Source organism: Manis javanica, chromosome 11 (genome assembly GCF_040802235.1).
Source record: "Manis javanica isolate MJ-LG chromosome 11, MJ_LKY, whole genome shotgun sequence".
In the NCBI taxonomy this organism is placed as follows: Eukaryota; Metazoa; Chordata; class Mammalia; order Pholidota; family Manidae; genus Manis; species Manis javanica.
Window position 1 is genome coordinate 65,170,348 of NC_133166.1, and position 19,478 is coordinate 65,189,825.

The following is a 19,478-nucleotide window of genomic DNA, read 5'->3' on the forward strand; positions in this document are numbered from 1 at the left end:
TGCTGAAGAGTAGAAGTCCAGATCTGGAGGGCAACTCATCCAAGCTCTAAATGACCCAGGCTCTCTCCAGGCTTCCACTCTGCCATCCTTAGCTTTCCTCTTCGTATCTTTTGTCTTGTGGTTTCAAGATGTCTGCTGCCCTTCCAGACCTCAAATGTGCATTAAAGACCTGCATTAAAGAACATGTAAGAAAAAGCATCAACGAAGACTGTAACTATATCAAAAAAGCAAAAGCTTCCCCCCAAATCCTCAGCTTATGACTCATTAGCCAAAAGTATGTCACAAGATCACATTTAGCTGCAAGGGAGTCTGGAGAATATTTTTAAGTCAACACATAAACATACAAACAAAATACAGGTGATGCTAATAAGGAAGAAGGATAAATTAACAAAGAATAAATCAGGAGCCAGTGAACTATAACCAGTGAACCAAATCCAGTTGAGGGCCTGTCTTTATAAATAAACTTTTATTGAAACACAGTTGCATCCATTTGTTTACAACATTACAATAGCAGTGTTCAGTAGTTGCGATAGACCATATGGCCCATGGGATGTAAAATATTTACTCTCTGGTCCTTTACAGAAAAAGCTAGCCAACTTCTGGGGTAGATGATTAGTAGTATCTGCCACAAGAACCAGCAAAGGAAAGACATAATTTTTTTTCTGGAAAGAATGTATTACTTTCAAAAGAACAAACCTCATGAGAGAAATCAGAACATTTTTTGTTCTGCTTACATTTATTTGACTGTTTAGTATTACTTTTTATTTTGAATTACATATGGGGTAAATGAGGAGACTTATAAACTTTTCAGGGCTTAGAACCAATAAAGGTCTTAAATCAGCCTTGACTTTCAAGCACTCCTACCAATGATCTGACTCCCATTCATTCTGCAAATAGATACTGAAAATCAACTATGGCAGGCATTGTGCTAGGTCCTGGATAAGGACAGAAAGGATGGATGGATAGATAATAAACTGAGAGAGAGAAAGCAAGAGAGAGAGAGACAGAGATCAGAATTATGTCGTGCCTTCTCAATTTTGCCGAGAGAAAATGTATGTAAGCAGAAGGGACTATAGACTATAGTGAGTATGTGGGTAAAAGTCTATCTGTGATAACAAAGCAATCCCTTTATAACTGCATATGTACAGAAAAAGCATAAGTTGATTTCTCTCTCATATAACAGTCTCAAGGTAGGCAGTCCATGTTGGCAAATAGCTCTGCTCCATACAATCAAGGACCCTGCCTCTTTCCATCATATTGCTACCACAGTCCCTAAGACACTGGCCTCATCTGCATGTCATGGTTATGGGAAGAGGAGAAAGGATGGAGGAGTGCATGCCTAAAGCTCTAAGCCCAGATCTGGAAAGCAGCACGCATCACCTCCCTTTACCATCCACCAAGTCATATGGTTCACCTATCCACAAGGGAAGTTAGGAAATTAGTCTCTGGCTAGATGTCCATGTGACTAGCTACATCCAATTATTTTGGACAAATGGGAGACTGTATGTTGGTAGACAATTAGTAGTGTCCACTACATAGAAGAGGCTTATCAGTCCTTGTTGAACTTGGGGCTGAGATAGTTGCCATCTGTGTGCTCCTGGGAACTCTCAGGCCCTACTGGTACAGAGCCACTGTCTTCTATACCTGGGAGGTTAGTTCTGTTCACCCCATGTGGTAGAAACTGTCTTTTTCTGATATCACTTGTGGCTCCAAGCCAAGGCAAAAATAGGACCCCATAAACAGCCCCACTCCCTGGCTTATTACAGCCTTCCACCTGCCGCATTGATGACCTTATGTTCCATCTCACATTAAATTCACACCTATGTTCCACCTCACATTAAATTCATTCTTGACAAGACCTAAAACTTCACCCTTTAAAAATGGTTTAAACAATAGCTATTTCTTAAGGAAAACTCAAAAGCAAACAGTTTGTGCAAAGTGGATAACTCCTGAGGCCTTAGACTCCTAAGAAACATCCCCCCACCTCCTCTTTACCCCATAAGGAACAAAAAGGATTGGAGTCTGGGAAACATACTGCACTGGCCTATTACATCCCTAAAGCAAGGGAATGATGCTAATGGTGGAATTCCAGATACAATGTAAGGAGAAAAACTGAAGACAGGATATTTGCTCTCCTGGTCCATGGAGAGCCCAGACTATGCCCCATATACCAGCATGGACTGCTCCTGGTCTCTCTCAGTGAGTATACATATGTACTGTATATAGGCTCTGGCCTATATACAGTATATATATATAGGTATTCTATTTTTCACAGGCAACCATAGTCCTGATTGAAACAGTGCTTTACTGGGCAATTCACTGTTGCTTGAACTCATGTCTAAGGTTCTTGGAAGGCAGCTCAGTCCCTTTAAGTTTTTCCTTCCCCAAAGGGTCATTTGATCCCACAGATGACAAGGTGACCAGAGGGCATCCTCTGCTTGAAGACCAGCCCATAACCAGGAAGCAGGAAGTTCAATCTCTGGAGGAAGGAGGAGTGCAGGTACCGCAAATCAGGGGCCAGAGGACTAGTGGAAGACAATCGGGCCTGGAGGCAGTGCTTATTTCCCTGTAACACAAGTCCAGAAAGCCCACCAAGGGCTGTGTTAAGCTCGGACAATGTTTTATGCAGTTAGCATGTGAGACTTTAAATGTATGTCAAAGGTTTTACCACGGATATTTTCCAATATATGCAAAAGTAAGAAGACTCCTATAACCCCCATGTGCTTAAGCCTACTTCAACAATTTTCAATATTTTGCCCATTCTATTTTTGCCTATCCCTGAATTTTGTGTGTGTGTATACATATTTGCAAGCAAATCTCAGACATCTTGAAGCAGGCAGAGATTGAACAAGAGGGACTCCATTTTGGAATGAGCCTCCATCTTCCAACATGTTCCTAAATTGAAAACACATTCTTAGAATAGCACCTGTTCAAGCACAAGTTTCAGGTCACTTGACCTGTGACAGCAAATAGCACTTGATCAAGCACAAGTTTTAGGTTAATTTGACCTGTGATGATTTATTATTAATATTCTGTTTTCTGAAAGCCTCTGCTCTAGGGCATCAAATAAATCTTTTGACTAACAGGCTGTGAAATTAGAAACTGACGTGTGTTAAACGTCAAAGTAGTGCCTCATCTAGAGACATAACAGGCATGAAATCAATAAGAAAGATCAATCATCGCCATACCTTGGCACCCCTGGACCTCCAAACACTGTCATTATTAAAAACCCTCCATCTCCTTTCCATTAAGCCTGACTTCTATCTGTGGGCTCCCTTGTACGAGCTCTCTCTAATAAATTTTGCCTGCTTTTTCCTTTGCAGTTCAGTGTTCATTTCTTTAACACTGACACTCAAGAACCTGGTCTTTGCGGGGTGGGGAGAGTGTCTGGTAACACTCGCACCTGTAAATTAAATGGTACTAATTAAATGAACTTTTGAAATATATGTTTGAAATATAACAAACAGATGGTAGTTCCTACTTCAGCCATACCAGCTAGAGCTCTGACCAAGGAGGCTGAGACCCACCGGTATATTCCTTACCCTTTGGGGAAGGAAAAACTTAAAGGGACTGAGCTGGTCATCTGCACCCTACTTGGAGAATGGGTTGAGACCCACCGGTATATTCCCACAATGGAGAGAACTCAGGAGCAGGCCACTGACGATGGTGCTAGAGCGGGAAACTGGGAGAAGCTGGCCCTTGTGGCTGCCTGGTATGTTAAGGAGAGGGCTGGTTCCTGGGAGGGGACAAAGGACCCTCCACTCCCTGCCGGCAGAAGAATCTGGGCGGTCCCCCCGCGTACTTCAGAAGCGCAGGCTTGGGGAGAGCTACAGCCCAGGGATGCGGCCTGGTCCCGGGACGTGTAGGCTGCGGTAACTTGGATGGGGGTCCTCGACGGGACGGGGTACCGGCGTCTGGGGTGACGTTGTAAGAGGAAGGGGCTTGCTCCCAAGTCCGGCTGGACAACCCGGGGCCAAAGTCAGGCAGGAGAGTCTGGCACAGCGCCCACGCCCAGGGCTGGGAGCAGGAAGTCGTCTCCCGCGGGCTTGTCCCTGGGCGCAACGCTGCAGGTGCCAAGCACAGTGGCCTGAGCAGGCAGCCAGTGCAGAGGTGAGCGAGGGGTCGCCTTCGTGGTCCGGGAACACCTGCCCGGGGCCGGAGCGTGCAGCTGGACCCGGCGTGGGGAGGCGGTTTTCTGAAATGCTGAGGGTGCCCGAGATAGGGGGTGTGTTTGCGCTGAGGATTGGTGGCCACCAGTAGGGTCTCTAGTAGGATGACCGGGCGGACAAATTGAGGTCCGGAAGGGGTTATGTGGCCTCCGGCCTCTGGGAGCGCTGCTAGTGGTCTTGGGCTTGGGAGGAGGATGCGGGCGGCGATAGCGGGGTGGGGAGAGGGAAAGGGGAGAAGGGAGCTGTTTTGGAAGAGTAAGCTGGGACGCGGGGCTGGTGATGGGGTCCCCAGACGCAGGGGAACGCGGTGCGGTCCGGCCGGAAATAGGGAGGAGGGGTGGACCTGTGGAAGAGCCGAGTCGGGGGGAGTCCAGAGGAGACGCAACTGGGGAGAGGAAGGCTTGAGCACCCACAGGAACCTTCTGCAGCTGCCGAGATCCCCCCACCATCAGCGGGCAAGGAGCGCACAAGGTCTAGGAAACTCCCGGGATCCCACGCAAGCCTGACCCCAAAAGGCCGTTTCTCCGGGGCTGTGTCTTTAAGGGTGACGCCGGACGTACGGGCTCTTTGAGGATGACGGGGGCGTGTCAGGAAATGAGTCGTAGGCCCGCCTCGCCCTGGGGAATCCGTGTCAGCTGTCCGGAGGCTCCGAAGCTGAGCAAGAGCTGACGCCGGGGAAGGTCACGCCCTGTGGGCTTGCGCCCGCCCGGCCTGGTCCCGCGTCCTTCAAACCCCCGCCCTGATCACCTCTGACCTCCCTAGCACCCTCTTTCCAGGCCCTCTTTCCAGGCTGCTCTCTCTCCCTTCAGCTCCCTGCATGTCTCCCCTCTCCCTTCAAAACCCATTCTTCCTTTGGATCCCTTGCCTCCCTTTCTGTGCACCCGTTCCCCACGCTGTCCCCTGACCTTTTCTAGTACCTTCCTCCTGCATTCGTCTCTCCTCCTTCCCTACCAGACCCAAGACCCATTTCCCCTGACAGGTTATCTCTGTCCAGCCTTAGCTTATTCCTCAACCCCCTCAGGGTGGGAACAGGTTATAGGGCTCACCCCAAAGCAGAACCTCTCCACCAAGAGGACAGTGTGTAGGCCGCTACCCCCAACTACCACCACCACCACCACTACCATGTGACAGTTGAAAGCTGTGGCTTGCAGAAAGCAGAAGTAAGCTCACTACTCCATACTCCAGGAAATCAGTTCTGGCTGTAGGGTGACCCAGCTCCTTTGCTACTATGAACAGGGCCCCTCTGAAGCGCTCCAGGATCCTGCACATGGCACTGATGGGGACTTCTGATCCCTCTGGAGAGGCAGAGGCCAGCAAGGAGAAACCCTTTCTGCTGCAGGCATTGCAGATCACACTGGTGGTCTCACTCTACTGGGTCACCTCCATCTCCATGGTGTTCCTTAACAAGTACCTGCTGGACAGCCCCTCCCTACAGCTGGACACCCCCATCTTCATCACCTTCTACCAGTGCCTGGTGACCACAGTGCTGTGCAAGGGCCTCAGCATCCTGGCGTCCTGCTGCCCTGGGGCCGTGGACTTCCCCACCCTGCGCCTGGACCTCAGGGTGGCCTGCAGCATCCTGCCCCTGTCAGTTGTCTTCATTGGCATGATCACCTTCAATAACCTGTGCCTCAAGTATGTGGGGGTGGCCTTCTACAACGTGGGCCGCTCGCTCACCACCGTCTTCAATGTGCTGCTGTCCTACATGCTGCTCAAGCAGACCACCTCCCTCTATGCCCTGCTTACCTGTGGCTTCATCATTGGTGAGTGGCTGGCTGGGGCTACAGGGGAGGGAATGTATGGGGACCAAAACCCTAAAAAACATCCCTGCTAAGCATTTTTGGTCTCTATCTGACCCAGCTCTCTTGCTGAAAATGGTCAGATGAGGAGGAGCCTGGGGAGAGAACAAGTAACTTTCTTAAAGTCACCCAGCAAGTTGGGGGCCCAGCCAGGGCCCCTCATAACAAAATGGGATTATAATCTATATTTCACAGAGGGAAAACCAAGGCACAGAGAAGATCAGTAATTTGTCAAAGGTCACACAGCTAATAAATGTCAGAGCTGGGATCTGATCTCAAGCAATCTCACTTGAAATCATAAACTGGCTCCATAAGTTTGATACACTCTTTTGGCTCTATAAACTTGATGTAGTCTATTGCTTCTCAAGAGCTCAGCTGTCCTGACTCTAGTATTCTTCCTACAGATGCAGTGCATCTTTTAGTAAATAAACCATTATCCCTTGACCTGGCAGACTCACAGTAATGTCTGAGACAGTGGCAAGAGATGTTTTGAGAGGTCTTAGCTCGACCAGACTTGACCTCAGAAAATAAAAATTATTGATGGGGACATTATGCAAATCATTCACATATAACAGCTCCTTTGTATCCCAGAGATCCCTGGGTGGTAGCATCACCATGATCGACTCCATACAAACAAGGAAACTGAGGCTCAGAGAGGTTAAGTTACTTGTTCAGGGCCACATAGCTAGGAGGTAGCAGGGCTGGGATGCTAACCCAGATTGACCAGACCCCTGGGCTTATGCTCCAACCATTCTGCTCTGTTCTTGTCTCCTGGAGACTGGATCTGCACTATCCAAAATGGTAGCCACTGACCACATGTGTGTCTCTCAGTTTAAATTAATTCAAATTCAATGCCATTTTTAAAACTCAGTTCCCCAGTTGCAGGTTATGTACCCTGATTCTATAGCCACATTTCAAGTGCTCAGTAGCTACATGGGGCCTGTGGCTACTGTATTGGAGCACAGATTATAGAACATTTCCATTACCCCAAAATGTTTGATTGTGACATGCTGGGTGAAAGTGCTCCCAGCATCCCACTCCCTCAGAGTCCTCCTGGGGCTGGCATCCAGGAATGTCATCTTTCTTTGAAGCTGTTCAGGTTTTTGTGGTGCTGTAAAGTTCGGTCTTGGTTGACCTACATATTCTTTACTGATGTCTCAGAGTCTCAGGCCAAGTTGCACTGGTTGTCGGGGAGGAGCCCATCCCAGGCCACCTGTCCTAGAAAATGTTCTCCTCATGGAGAAGCTGCTCCATCTAAGGCTGTTAAGTCTAAGGCCCAGATGAGAGAGGGGAGAAAGGTGGAAGTTAGCATAGGAGGAGCTGCTAAGACCCCTGACAGGGCTCTCCACTTCAGTCCTGCTGACCCTGTCAGGAGCACAGAGATGAGGGGCCCTTGCTGGGAGAATTTGTATGCAGAAAATAAAGTCACTAGGGAAACTAGGCCCAAGTCACAAGGTAATCCAAATAGCTGGTGATGAGAGAGCTTCTGAGGAAATGCATTCACTGGCTGGCCTACAGGGCAGGGGCCAGAGAGGCGGGTGCTCTCTGATGGCCCAGGACCTGGCCCGTCTCTGCACTGTCTCCCCTTCCTCCCTCCTTGTGGGGGAAGCTGGGTCTCAGGTGACTCCCAGGTTGCACAGTACCTTTCAAAGCTCCTTCTGGCTGAGAGTCCCTCTGGGGTCTGGACCCTTGCAGTGGCAGTCCCTTCTGCAATCAGAAGGCAACCAGCAGGAAGGCTGAGGGTGCTCTGGCTAAGCCCCCCATGCCCTCAGAGCTGGGCTGTGAGTATGTGCCTGTGGCTCAGGAGGTGGCTTGGCTTCTGTAGTCCTCTCCACCACGTGCAGAGCAAGCTCCATTCATGCATTCATTCATTCATACATTCCATAGATACTAACAGATGGCCAAGCATGTGCCAGAGACTGTGCCAATCTTTGGTAATACAAATTTGGAATAGGTAGACCCATTTCCTGTGCTCCTAGAGGCATGGTGATTATGCGTGGCAGTAACTGAGTTATGCTGGAGGGGTGAGCCTGCCTCCAGTGTTTGGACAAGGAAAGCATTGTGGGAACCCTGGCGGGGCAGGGAGCAAGGAATCTAAGCAGGCCTACTGGAGGAAGTACTAGATGGGAGTAAGGAAGGAGAGAGGAGAGCATGTTTTAAGCAGAAGAAAGAATATGTGCATTCTTCATGGCTGAGCCAGAGAATGGTCACCAGACATGAGGCTGCCTAAGTTAAATAAGGCTGGAATATTTCAGGAATATTTAAATTCATAATAAGTAAGTCTGGAATATTTCCTGAGAGCAGCTAGGAGGCATGGAGGAGATTTAAGCAGAGACAGGATATGAGCAGATCTGTACTTTAGGAAGATCATTCTGGTTACAAGGTGGAGAGTAGATTGGTTGAAGTTCAGGGGAAGTGACCCAGATCTCTACAGATGAAGGAAATGGAAACTCAGAGAAGTTAAGTATACTTTTCCGAGGCCACCCAGCCTCTAAATAGCAGAGCCTGATTGGAACCCAAATCTCTCTGACACCAAAACTTTTCCTACTCCCCCATATTGCTGGATGCTGTGGGGCCAGGGTCGGGAGGAATACAAAACATGTAAGATTCAGCCCCTGCCTTCTGGGAAGGTGGGGTCTAGCTGAAGAGACTGTACTGTCCCATGGGCAGGTACCTAGCAGCCCAGGGCAGACAAAGGGGTCTTGAAGGAAAGGCTTCCTCCCTGGAGAAGCCAGCTTTGACCTTAAAGAAGGAGTAGACTCTCCCAGAAAGGAAGAGAGTGTTTCTAGTGCAGAAAACAAACAAGGACACTGAGCCCCAGTGTGAGAAGCAGGGAAGTGAGAGACAGAGGCTCCCGGGCAATCATGGGACAGAGACCAGGCTGGCAAGGGAGTGTAGACTTAATGGTAAGCAGTGGGAGGCCATGGAGGTTCTGTGAGCAGGAGGTTACACAGGATAAGAGTCACAGAAAGAACAACTGGCCACAGTGATTGTAACTCTTTGTAAGTTCCCAATTTGCAGACAGGAAGCCAAGGCTCTGAGACCTTAGGTCACTTGCCCGAAGTCACCTTAACCACTAAGCACTCATCCTTTAGAACTCATTTCAAATGCTACTTTCCAGATGCCCCAGGCCAGCACAGTCACCCAGTGTAGGTTCTCTTAGAATGCTCTACTGTTTGATGGACCTCATTACAATTATAATTAAGGAATTAATTGGGAAAGAAATCATTTTCTCTCTCCTCTACTAGAATGTAAGCTCTGTGAGAAAGGGTTAATGTCCTGGGGCCAATTCCCCAGACCTTGTTTGACACTTTACCTCTAGTAGAGACTTTGGATGTGTTTATTATGGGGAGGGGAGGGAGGATGGAATAGTGAGGGCAGCGTTAAAAGAGTCTGTGAGCTTCGGTGGCAAAATTCTCTGTCCTTCTTCCCTGTCTTCACTCTGCTTTCCCCTTCTCTTCTTGTTCCCCCTACAGGTGGCTTCTGGCTTGGTGTGGACCAGGAGGGGGCAGAAGGTACCCTGTCTTGGATGGGCACCTTCTTTGGCGTGTTAGCCAGCCTCTGTGTGTCACTCAATGCCATTTACACCAAGAAAGTGCTCCCAGCAGTGGATGGCAGCATCTGGCGCCTGACCTTCTACAACAACATCAATGCCTGTGTCCTCTTCCTGCCCCTGCTCCTGCTGCTGGGGGAGCTTCAGGCTCTCTCTGACTTTCCCCAGCTGGGCAGTGGCCACTTCTGGGGGATGATGACGCTGGGCGGCCTGTTTGGCTTCGCCATCGGCTACGTGACAGGACTGCAGATCAAGTTCACCAGTCCTCTGACCCACAATGTATCCGGGACAGCCAAAGCCTGTGCCCAGACAGTGCTGGCTGTACTCTACTACGAGGAAACCAAGAGCTTCCTCTGGTGGACAAGCAACATGATGGTGCTTGGGGGCTCCTCTGCCTACACCTGGGTTAGGGGCTGGGAGATGAAGAAGACTCAGGAGGAGCCCAGCCCCAAAGAGGATGAGAAGAACAGCATGGGGGTGTGAGCTCTCAATACCCAAACAGGGAAATGCCCAGGGTGGGGCTGAAACATCAGTGAAGGTGCCTCCCTGGACCCAGAGAGGGTAGTCTGGAGAGGGTATTGTTTACAGACCTCATCAGAATTTGGTGATTGAAATGGAACCAGTGTTTTTAAGTGACATCAGAAAATTGCCAAATTTATCTTGACCCCCTTTCCTATTTCTGGGTTTTTGTTCTCCCCTAGGGAGCAGGGACCCCCACAGGAAAAGCCAGTTAGATTCTCTGGAGGAGTACTAACTCTTGGAGAGTAGTAGGAGAGGGGCAGCACCCCTTCCTGTACCCCTTCCAGGTCCTTCTACCTCTACTTGACCTTAGGGTTGAAGAAGGGCCACAACCTTTATTGGCAAAGCCATTAAGTCTTCGTTTATACTCAGAGGAGGTGCACTATGACCCCATCACAAACCAACTGAAAGGATTTGGGAACCCTCGATCTCTGGGTCATGGAGTAGGCAGCATAGCTTTGGCCCCACAAACCAGTCTTCCTTCGGAGGAGAGTGGGCTGAGGGAGGAAATGGACACCTGTTTCCTCTTCTCTGCACTGACCAGCAGCCTGAAGGGGCAATGGAGCATGTGTACCAGTGAGTCTGGGCTGGCACCCCACTGCTGGGAAGTGGCCTGGGAATGGGATACATAATGGGAAGCATCCTTTTCCCACCATTTGCAACCCCATGTTTCCAGCTTTTGTACCATGGGGGAACTGCACATCTTTGACAGGTTAAGTAGTATCTTTAAAACCCACTCCCAATTGCTACACCAGTTTGTGACCTTGCTCTTCTGCCCTGAGGGGCAACTGACCCACCAGTCTCCCAGCACCTGGCACAGCTGCCTGACTCATGTAACAGCCTCCTGGAGTGGAGCCGCGAAGCTACTTCTGCTTCTCCCAACTCTGCCTTCCCAAGGGTCTGATGGAGCTAGGGCCCCAGCTCAAAGCCTCCCACTCAGCTATGCTGGGCACACCACCACACCCAGATCCTGATGCTGTGGGGCAGGTGGTATCACCTCATTCTAATGAAGGTGATAAATTAACACATACATTTTTCCATGAAGTTAGGGCTGAAAGAACCTTCCTATCCCTTCGCTGCCCTAACCTCAGGGTGGATTTTACAACCCCTGTCCTTTCTGTGGGGCATTCCATCCCACCCATCTCCTTGGAGTGATTCCTGGTGTTTTCAGTCCCCATAGGGAAAGGCTGTGGAGAGTGGACCATTTGGAGCACTTTTTTTTCCCCTTCCCACTCTTAAAATTCCCACCCTTATGTTTTAAACTCACAACAGAGAGTTCGTGAAACCTTATGCCTCCAACCTCAACCCCAATAAAAGAAGAACCCTAGGTCTGCATGCCTCTCTCTCCGTGACCTCATTGTGTGGTGCTGCAGGTGTGCTGTGTAATTTCCAGGTCCTAGAAGTAAGAAAATTTAATTTTTTCAAAGTTTTCTCATGGTTATTGCTGAGGGCATCTTGCAGTAATCCTAAGAACCACAAAGGCCAGGCCAGCCACAGTATCGCTTGTTGATCAGCTGAGACCAAAACAAAACAGACATCCTGTGCCTGTGGTAAGGGGCAGGCAGGGCCTGGACAGGATCTGAACAGGCTCTGTGGAGAAGCAAGGGTCTGTAGCGGGAGGAAGGATCCTCCCTGCCCTCACCACGCCAGGTTTCAAGCAGGGCAGCCCTTCTAAGAATCTGTTCTCTCTTGGAGCAAGGAGTGGCTCCAAATATCAAGCTTCTTCCTGGGAGGTGGAGAGCCAGACCTCAAGTTTCATATTGGTAACAGCTGCCATTTACTGGGCACTTGCTGGAGGCCAGACCCTTGCTAATGCTCTACATCCATCATTCATCTTCCCAACCCCTTGGTGCCCTATGAGGTGGACATCACTAACCCCCATTTTACAGATGAGGACACCAGGGCTCAGAAGGGACCATAGGAAGAGGCAGCAGGACTAGGTGGGGGTCTCTGCCTTCAGAGCATAGGTGCTTCACCACAGTGCCGTTAGCTATACCTAGCCTTTTTTTCATACTTTTTTTTTTGTTATCATTAATCTACAATTACATGAAGAACATTATGTTTACTGGGCTCTCCTACCCCAAGTCCCCCCCACAAACCCCATTACAGTCAGTGTCCATCAACATAGTAAGATGTTGTAGAATCACTACTTGTCTTCTCTGTGTTGCACAGCCCTCCCCTTTCCCCCAACCCCCACATTATACATGCTAATCATAATACCCCCTTTCTTCTTCCCTGCCCTTATCCCTCCCTACCCTCCCATTCTCCCCAGTCTCTTTCCCTTTGGTAAATGTTAGTCCATTCTTGGGTTCTGTGATTCTGCTGCTGTTTTGTTCATACAGTTTTTCCTTTATTCTTATAACCACAGATGAGTGAAATCATTTGGTACTTGTCTTTCTCTGCTTGGCTTATTTCACTGAGCATAATACCCTCTAGCTCCATCCATGTTGTTGCAATTGTAGGATTTGTTTTCTTCTTATGGCTGAATAATATTCCACTGTGCATATGTACCACATCTTCTTTATCCATTCATCTCTGATGGACACTTAGGTTGCTTCCATTTCTTGGCTATTGTAAATAGTGCTGCGATAAACATAGGGGTGCACCTGTCTCTTTCAAACTGGAGTGCTCCATTCCTAGGAGTGGAAATCCTGGGTCAAATGGTAAGTCTATTTTGAGCTTCTTGAGGAACCTCCATACTGCTTTCCACAAAGGTTGAACTAATTTACATTCCCACCAGCAGTGTAGGAGGGTTCCCCTTTCTCCACAACCTCGCCAACATTTGTTCTTGTTTGTCTTTTTGATGATAGCGATCCTTACTGGTGTGAGGTGATATCTCATTGTGGTTTTAATTTGCATTTCTCTGATGATTAGTGATGTGGAGCATCTTTTCATGTGCCTGTTGCCCATCTGGATTTCTTCTTTAGAAAACTGTCTATTCAACTCCTCTGCCCATTTTTTAATTGGATTATTTGCTTTTTGTTTGTTGAGGCATGTGGGCTCTTTATATATTTTGGATGTCAACCCTTTATCAGATCTGTCATTTATGAATATCCTACAGCCATACTGTAGGATACCTTTTTGTTCTATTGATGGTGTCCTTTGCTGTACAGAAGCTTTACAGCTTGATATAGTCCCACTTGTTCATTTTTGCCTTTGTTTCCCTTGCCCGGGGAGATATGTTCATGAATAAGTCACTCATGTTTATGTCCATGAGATTTTTGCCTTTGTTTTTTTTTCTAAGAGTTTTATGGTTTCATGACTTACATTCAGGTCTTTGATCCATTTGGAGTTAACTTTTGTGTATGGGGTTAGACATTGGTCCAGTTTCATTCTCTTACATGTAGCTGTCCAGTTTTGCCAGCACCATCTGTTGAAGAGACTGTCATTTCCCCATTGTATGTCCATGGCTCCTTTATCATACATTAATTGACCATATGTTTGAGTTAATGTCTGGAGTCTCTAATCTGTTCCACTGGTCTGTGGCTCTCTGTTCTTGTGCTAGTACCAAATTGTCTTGATTACTATGGCTTTGTAGTAGAGCTTGAAGTTGGGGAGTGAGATGCCCCCCACTTTATGCTTCTTTTTCAGTATTGCTTTGGCTACTCGGGGTCTTTGGTGTTTCCATACGAATTTTTGAACTATTTGTTCCAGTTCATTGAAGAATGCTGTTGGTAATTTGATAGGGATTGCATCAAATCTGTATATTGCTTTGGGAAGGATAGCCATTTTGATTATATTAATTCTTCCTAGCCAAGAGCATGGGATCAGTTTCCATTTGTTAGTGTCCTCTTTAATTTCTCTAAAGGGTGTCTTATAGTTTTCAGGGTATAGCTCTTTCACTTTCTTGGTTAGGTTTATTCCTAGGTATTTTATTCTTTTTGAATCAATTGTGAATGGAATTGTTTTCCTGATTTCTCTTTCTATTGGTTCATTGTCAGTGTATAGGAAAGCCACAGATTTCTGTGTGTTAATTTTGTATCCTGCAACTTTGCTGTATTCTGATATCAGTTCTAGTAGTTTTGGAGTGGAGTCTTTAGGGTTTTTTAAGTACAATATCATGTCATCTGCAAATAGTGACAGTTTAACTTCTTCTTTAACAATTTCTATTCCTTGTATTTCTTTGTTTTGTCTAATTGCCGCGGCTAGGACCTCCAGTACCACGTTGAATAACAGTGGGGAGAGTGGGCATCCCTGTCTTGATCCCGATCTCAGAGGAAAAGCTTTCAGCTTCTCGCTGTTCAGTATGATGTTGGCTGTGGGTTTATCATATATGGCCTTTATTAAGTTTAGGTACTTGCCCTCCTACCCATTTTGCTGAGAGTTTTTATCATGAATGGATGTTGAATTTTTTCAAATGCTTTTTCAGCAGCTATGGAGATGATCATGTGGTTTTTGTCTTTCTTTTTGTTGATGTGGTGGATGATGTTGATGGACTTTCGAATGTTGTACCATCCTTGCATCCCTGGGATGAATCCCACTTGGTCATGGTGTATGATCCTTTTGATGTATTTTTGAATTCGGTTTGCTAATATTTTGTTGAGTATTTTTGCATCTACGTTCATCAGGGATATTGGTCTGTAGTTTTCTTTTTTGGTGGGGTCTTTGCCTGGTTTTGGTATTAGGGTGATGTTAGCTTCATAGAATGAGTTCGGGAGTATCCCCTCCTCTTCTATTTTTTGGAAAACATTAAGGAGAAGGGGTATTATATCTTCTCTGTATGTCTCATAAAATTCCGAGGTAAACCCATTTGGCCCGGGAGTTTTTTCCTCAGGTAGTTTTTTGATTACCGCTTCCATTTCTTTGCTGGTAATTGGTTTGTTTAGATTTTGTGTTTCTTCCTTGGTCAGTCCTGGAAGATTGTATTTTTCTAGAAATTTGTCCATTTCTTCTAGGTTTCCAATTTCTTAGCATATAGGTTTTCATAGTAGTCTCTAATAATTCTTTGTATTTCTGTGGGGTCCATCATGATGTTTCCTTTCTTGTTTCTGATTGTGTTGATTTTCTTTTTCTCTTAATAAGTCTGGCTAGAGGCTTATCTATTTTGTTTATTTTCTCAAAGAAGCAGCTCTTGGTTTCATTGATTTTTTCTATTGTTTTATTCTCAATTTTGTTTATTTCTTCTCTGATCTTTATTATGTCCCTCCTTCTGCTGACTTTAGGCCTCATTTGTTCTTCTTTTTCCAATTTTGATAATTGTGACGTTAGACTATTCATTTGGGTTTGTTCTTCCTTCTTTAAATGTGCCTGAATTGCTATATACTTTCCTCTTAAGACTGCTTTCGCTGCCTCCCACAGAACATGGGGCTTTGTGTTATTGTTGTCATTTATTTCCATATTTTGCTGGATCTCCATTTTAATTTGATTGTTGATCCATTGACTATTTAGGAGCATGTTGTTTAGCCTCCATGTATTTGTGAGCCTTTTTGCTTTCTTTGTACAATTTATTTCTAGTTTTATACCTTTGTGGTCTGAAAAGTTGGTTGGTAGAATTTCAATCTTTTGAATTTACTGAAGCTCTTTTTATGGCCTAGTATGTGGTCAATTCTGGAGAATGTTCCATGTGCACTTGAGAAGAATGTGTATCCTGTTGCTTTTGGGTGTAGAGTTCTATAGTTGTCTATTAGGTCCATCTGTTCTAGTGTGTTGTTCAGTGCCTCTGTGTCCTTACTTATTTTCTTTCTGGTGGATCTTTCCTTTGGATTGAGTGGTGTGTTTAAATCTCCTAAAATGAATGTGTTGCATTCTGTTTCCTCCTTTAGTTCTGTTAGTATTTGTTTCACATTTGCTGGTGCTCCTGTGTTGGGTGCATATATATTTATAATGGTTATATCCTCTTGTTGGACTGAGCCCTTTATCATTATGTAATGTCCTTTATCTCTTGTTACTTTCTTTGTTTTGAAGTCTATTTCATCTGATACAAGTACTGCAACACCTGCTTTTTTCTCCCTATTGTTTGCATGAAATATCTTTTTCCATCCCTTCACTTTTAGTCTGTGCATGTCTTTGCGTTTGAGGTGAGTCTCTTGTAAGCAGCATATAGATGGGCCTTGTTTTTTTATCCATTCAGTGACTCTATGTCTTTTGATTCGTGCATTCAGTCCATTTACATTTAGGGTTATTATCGATAGGTATGTACTTATTGCCATTTCAGGCTTTAGATTCGTGGTTACCAAAGGTTCCAGGTTACTTTCCTTACTATCTAAGAGTCTAACTTAACTCACTTAGTATGCTGTTACAAACACAATCTAAGGGTTTTCTATTTCTCCTCCTTTTTCTTCCTCCTTTATTCTTTATATATTAGGTATCAAATTCTGTACTTTTTATCTATCCCTTGATTGACTTTGGGGATAGTCAATTTAATTTTGCATTTGCCTCACAATCAGGTGCTCCACCCTCCCTACTGTGGTTTTACTACCTCAGGTGACAACTATCCAACCCTAGGAACACTTCCATCTATAGCAGTCCCTCCATAATAGACTGCAGAGATGGTTTGTGGGAGGTAAACTCTCTCAGCTTTTGCTTATCTGGAAATTGTTTAATCCCTCCTTCAAATTTAAATGATAATCTTGCCAGATAAAGTAATCTTGTTTCCAGGCCCTTCTGCTTCATGGCATTAAATACATCATCCCACTCCCTTCTGGCCTGTAAGGTTTCTGCTGAGAAGTCTGATGTTAGCCTGATGGGCTTTCCTTTGTATGTGATCTTATTTCTGCCTCTGGCTGCTTTTAGCAGTCTGTCCTTATCCTTGACCTTTCCCATTTTAATTACTATGTGTCTTGGTGTTGTCCTCCTTGGGTCCCTTATGTTGGGAGATCTGTGGATCTCAACGGCCTAAGAGACTATCTCCTTACCCAGATTGGGGAAGTTTTCAGCAACTACCTCCTCAAAGACACTTTCTATCCCTTTCTCTCTTCTTCTTCTGGTATCCCGATAATGCGAATATTGTTCCGCTTGGATTGGTCACACAGTTCTCTCAATATTCTTTCATTTTTACAGATCCTTTTTTCTCTCTGTGCCTCAGCTTCTTTGTATTCCTCTTCTCTCGTTTTTACTTCATTTATTGTCTCCTCCACCATATCCAACCTGCTTTTAATACCCTCCATTGTGCTCTTCAACGATTGGATCTCCGACCTGAATTCATTCCTGAGTTCTTGGATGTCGTTCTGTGCCTCCATTAGAATGTTGGTTTTTATTTTGAACTCCCTTTCAGGAAGAGTCACGAGGTCCATATCATTGAAATCTTTCTCGAGAGTTGTGTTAATAATTTTACTCTGGACAAGGTTCCTTTGGTGTTTCATGTTTGTATATGGCACCCTCTAGTGTCCAGAAGCTGTAGTCTCTGGAGCTATTCAGCCCTGAAAGCAATGTCAGGGGTCACAGGGGAGCGGTACTGGTACCTGGGGGGAGAAAAGAGCTGTTCCCCATCTCCTGGCTCCTGTGCCTGCCTCCACTGCCTAAGCCAGTGGGCTGGTCACACAGGTATGTTTTTGTCCCAGAGCAGCTGGATATGGATCCCTGCTTTCCACAAGCGGCCAGAATCCCAGTCTCCCCAGGAACTCCACCTGTTCCAGCTTTCCAACCCCGTAATCAGAAGAGTATGATGAAAGCACCATGACATGTAGGTTTGTGCTCCCAGCGCAGATCTCCAGAGCTAGGTATTCAGCAGTCCCCAGCCTTCCACTCCCTCCCTGCTCCATTTGTCTTCCTCCCGCCCGTGAGCTGGGGTGGGGGAGGGGCCCAGGTCCCATGGAGCCACAGCTCTGGTACGTCACCCCAGTCGCTGAGGTCTGCTCTTTTCTCCAGGTGTGTGCAGTCTGATGCTGTCCTCTTTCCTGTTGCTCTCTCAGGATTAGGTGCGCCAATTAAATTTTCTAATTGTATCGAGTTTTAGGAGGAAGCCTCTGTCTCTCCTCTCATGCCACCATCTTTTCCACCTACCTAGCCTTTTTTTGAGCCCTGATATGTGCCAAGCACAGTGGTGGGTTGTATTAACATGGAGACCCAAATCTGCTTCTAGGGGTTCACATGAAAATACACGTCAAGACCCTGTAACAGATGCAATAATGGAAATAGTAACATATTGCCCTGAGGACCCAGCAGATGGACAGACCAAGTCTGGGGAGAATCAGCCAGACTTTACAATGGCCAGGATGTTTAAACTGAGCCTCACTGGGTGAGTAAGGGACTCCAGGAGGAAGAGCAAACTGGCTGGAGCAACAATGATAAGCAGGAAAATGAGCACATTCAGGGCATGATGAAAGGTTGTGGGAGCTAGAAAAGGAGGGTGGGCCATGGTATGAAGGGCCTTGAATGCAGTGGTCATCTCTACTTTAAGCCATTGCCAGTTCCCTTAAAGAGGAGGGACGTGATCATTCCTGCATCCTTTATGAGATCAGAAAATGGGGACATTTTTCATGTTGCTAGCACTTTCTTGGACAAGATTCAAGAGAAACCTCAATTTTAACTTTTTACTAAAATTTTTTAAATGCAGACAAAAATATGCATGTCTTTGGACTTTATCTCAAATTTCAAACTAATTCATAAATTTCAAAAAAATTCAGGGGGCGGCAACTCTCAGAATAGCCCACTCCACTGCAACATAACAACCCCACAAAACATGCACAAGGATAAGCAGTGTGTGTGGATGGACTTGGACCCACATGCTGTCCCAGACTCCAATTCTGATGCAGATGAAGCCCAGGGAAATGCTGGGTCAGGCTTCCAGTGCCCCAGCCTTCCAGTACCCAGCTAGCTCCCACAGTCAGCACCACCGCCCCCAGCTCATCTCTATGTTATTTACAGGGGCCAAGATGGCCTCCAACAATGCTTCCCTTGCAAGAAGGCTGAAGTGCTCCTTTCCCCACAAGGCCAGGCTGTCCCCTTTCTCTCTTGTCCCTTTCTGAAGGCAGGAATGTGGAAGTTGAGCTTCCCAGTAAAAAACTGGTGGATAGGCATGGAGAATTTCAGAAGTCACCTGACCCAACATTGACACACACCTCTCCTTCAGCATGTATTACTCTTGACTTCTGCTTTTGAAGAAAACTTGATCAGGAGTTATGAGACCTGGGTTCTACTTCTTAGAAGCTAGTTGGCCTCAGACAAGTCTCCTAACCTTTCCAGGCTTCACTTTCCCTCTCTGAGATATGGATAACCCTTGTCCTTCCTGCCACACAGCATCATTGTGAATTAATGCTCAGCATAGCTCCAGGAGCACAGTGTTACTGATATTATTGATATCAGCAAACAGCAATCTCTACTGAATGCTGACTATGCACCAAGCACTAGGGAGACAAATAGTGGACAAGTGGCTAAAAACAAGCAAACAAATAAATGTGGCATGGAAAGGAATGAAGAAAACAAACAAAAAAACCAAAATGGAGACTATCAGAGGGGTAACTCCTCCAGACATACGAGTCAGAGAAGCCTCTCTGTGAG

The 19,478-nt window shown here is 46.2% G+C and overlaps 1 protein-coding gene across 3 annotated transcripts; it reads left to right on the forward strand.

Annotated features, from left to right (window-relative positions):
- Positions 1 to 3,473: 3,473 nt before the first annotated feature.
- Positions 3,474 to 11,375, forward strand: SLC35C1 (solute carrier family 35 member C1). Of its 3 annotated transcripts, none has more exons than XM_017658603.3 (3): positions 3,474 to 3,712; positions 5,406 to 5,932; positions 9,445 to 11,375. In XM_017658603.3, exons 1-3 carry the CDS (start codon positions 3,633 to 3,635, stop codon positions 10,002 to 10,004), a joined length of 1,167 nt encoding a protein of 388 aa, XP_017514092.2. In that variant the 5' UTR covers positions 3,474 to 3,632; the 3' UTR covers positions 10,005 to 11,375. The 3 variants fall into 3 exon arrangements, with proteins under 3 accessions (XP_017514092.2, XP_036849988.1, XP_017514093.1); XM_036994093.2 differs by lacking the exon at positions 3,474 to 3,712 and adding an exon at positions 3,829 to 4,110 and having other exon boundaries at positions 4,713 to 5,932; XM_017658604.3 differs by lacking the exon at positions 3,474 to 3,712 and adding an exon at positions 3,830 to 4,110.
- Positions 11,376 to 19,478: the final 8,103 nt, after the last annotated feature.

Bases quoted from the DNA above. Each gene is read 5' to 3' on its own strand.
- SLC35C1 (XM_017658603.3), top strand. From the start codon at position 3,633: ATGGAGAGAACTCAGGAGCAGGCCACTGACGATGGTGCTAGAGCGGGA. The intron at 3,713-5,405 runs GTATGTTAAGGA...TACTATGAACAG, and splicing joins CTGGCCCTTGTGGCTGCCTG to GGCCCCTCTGAAGCGCTCCA. The intron at 5,933-9,444 runs GTGAGTGGCTGG...TTCCCCCTACAG, and splicing joins TACCTGTGGCTTCATCATTG to GTGGCTTCTGGCTTGGTGTG.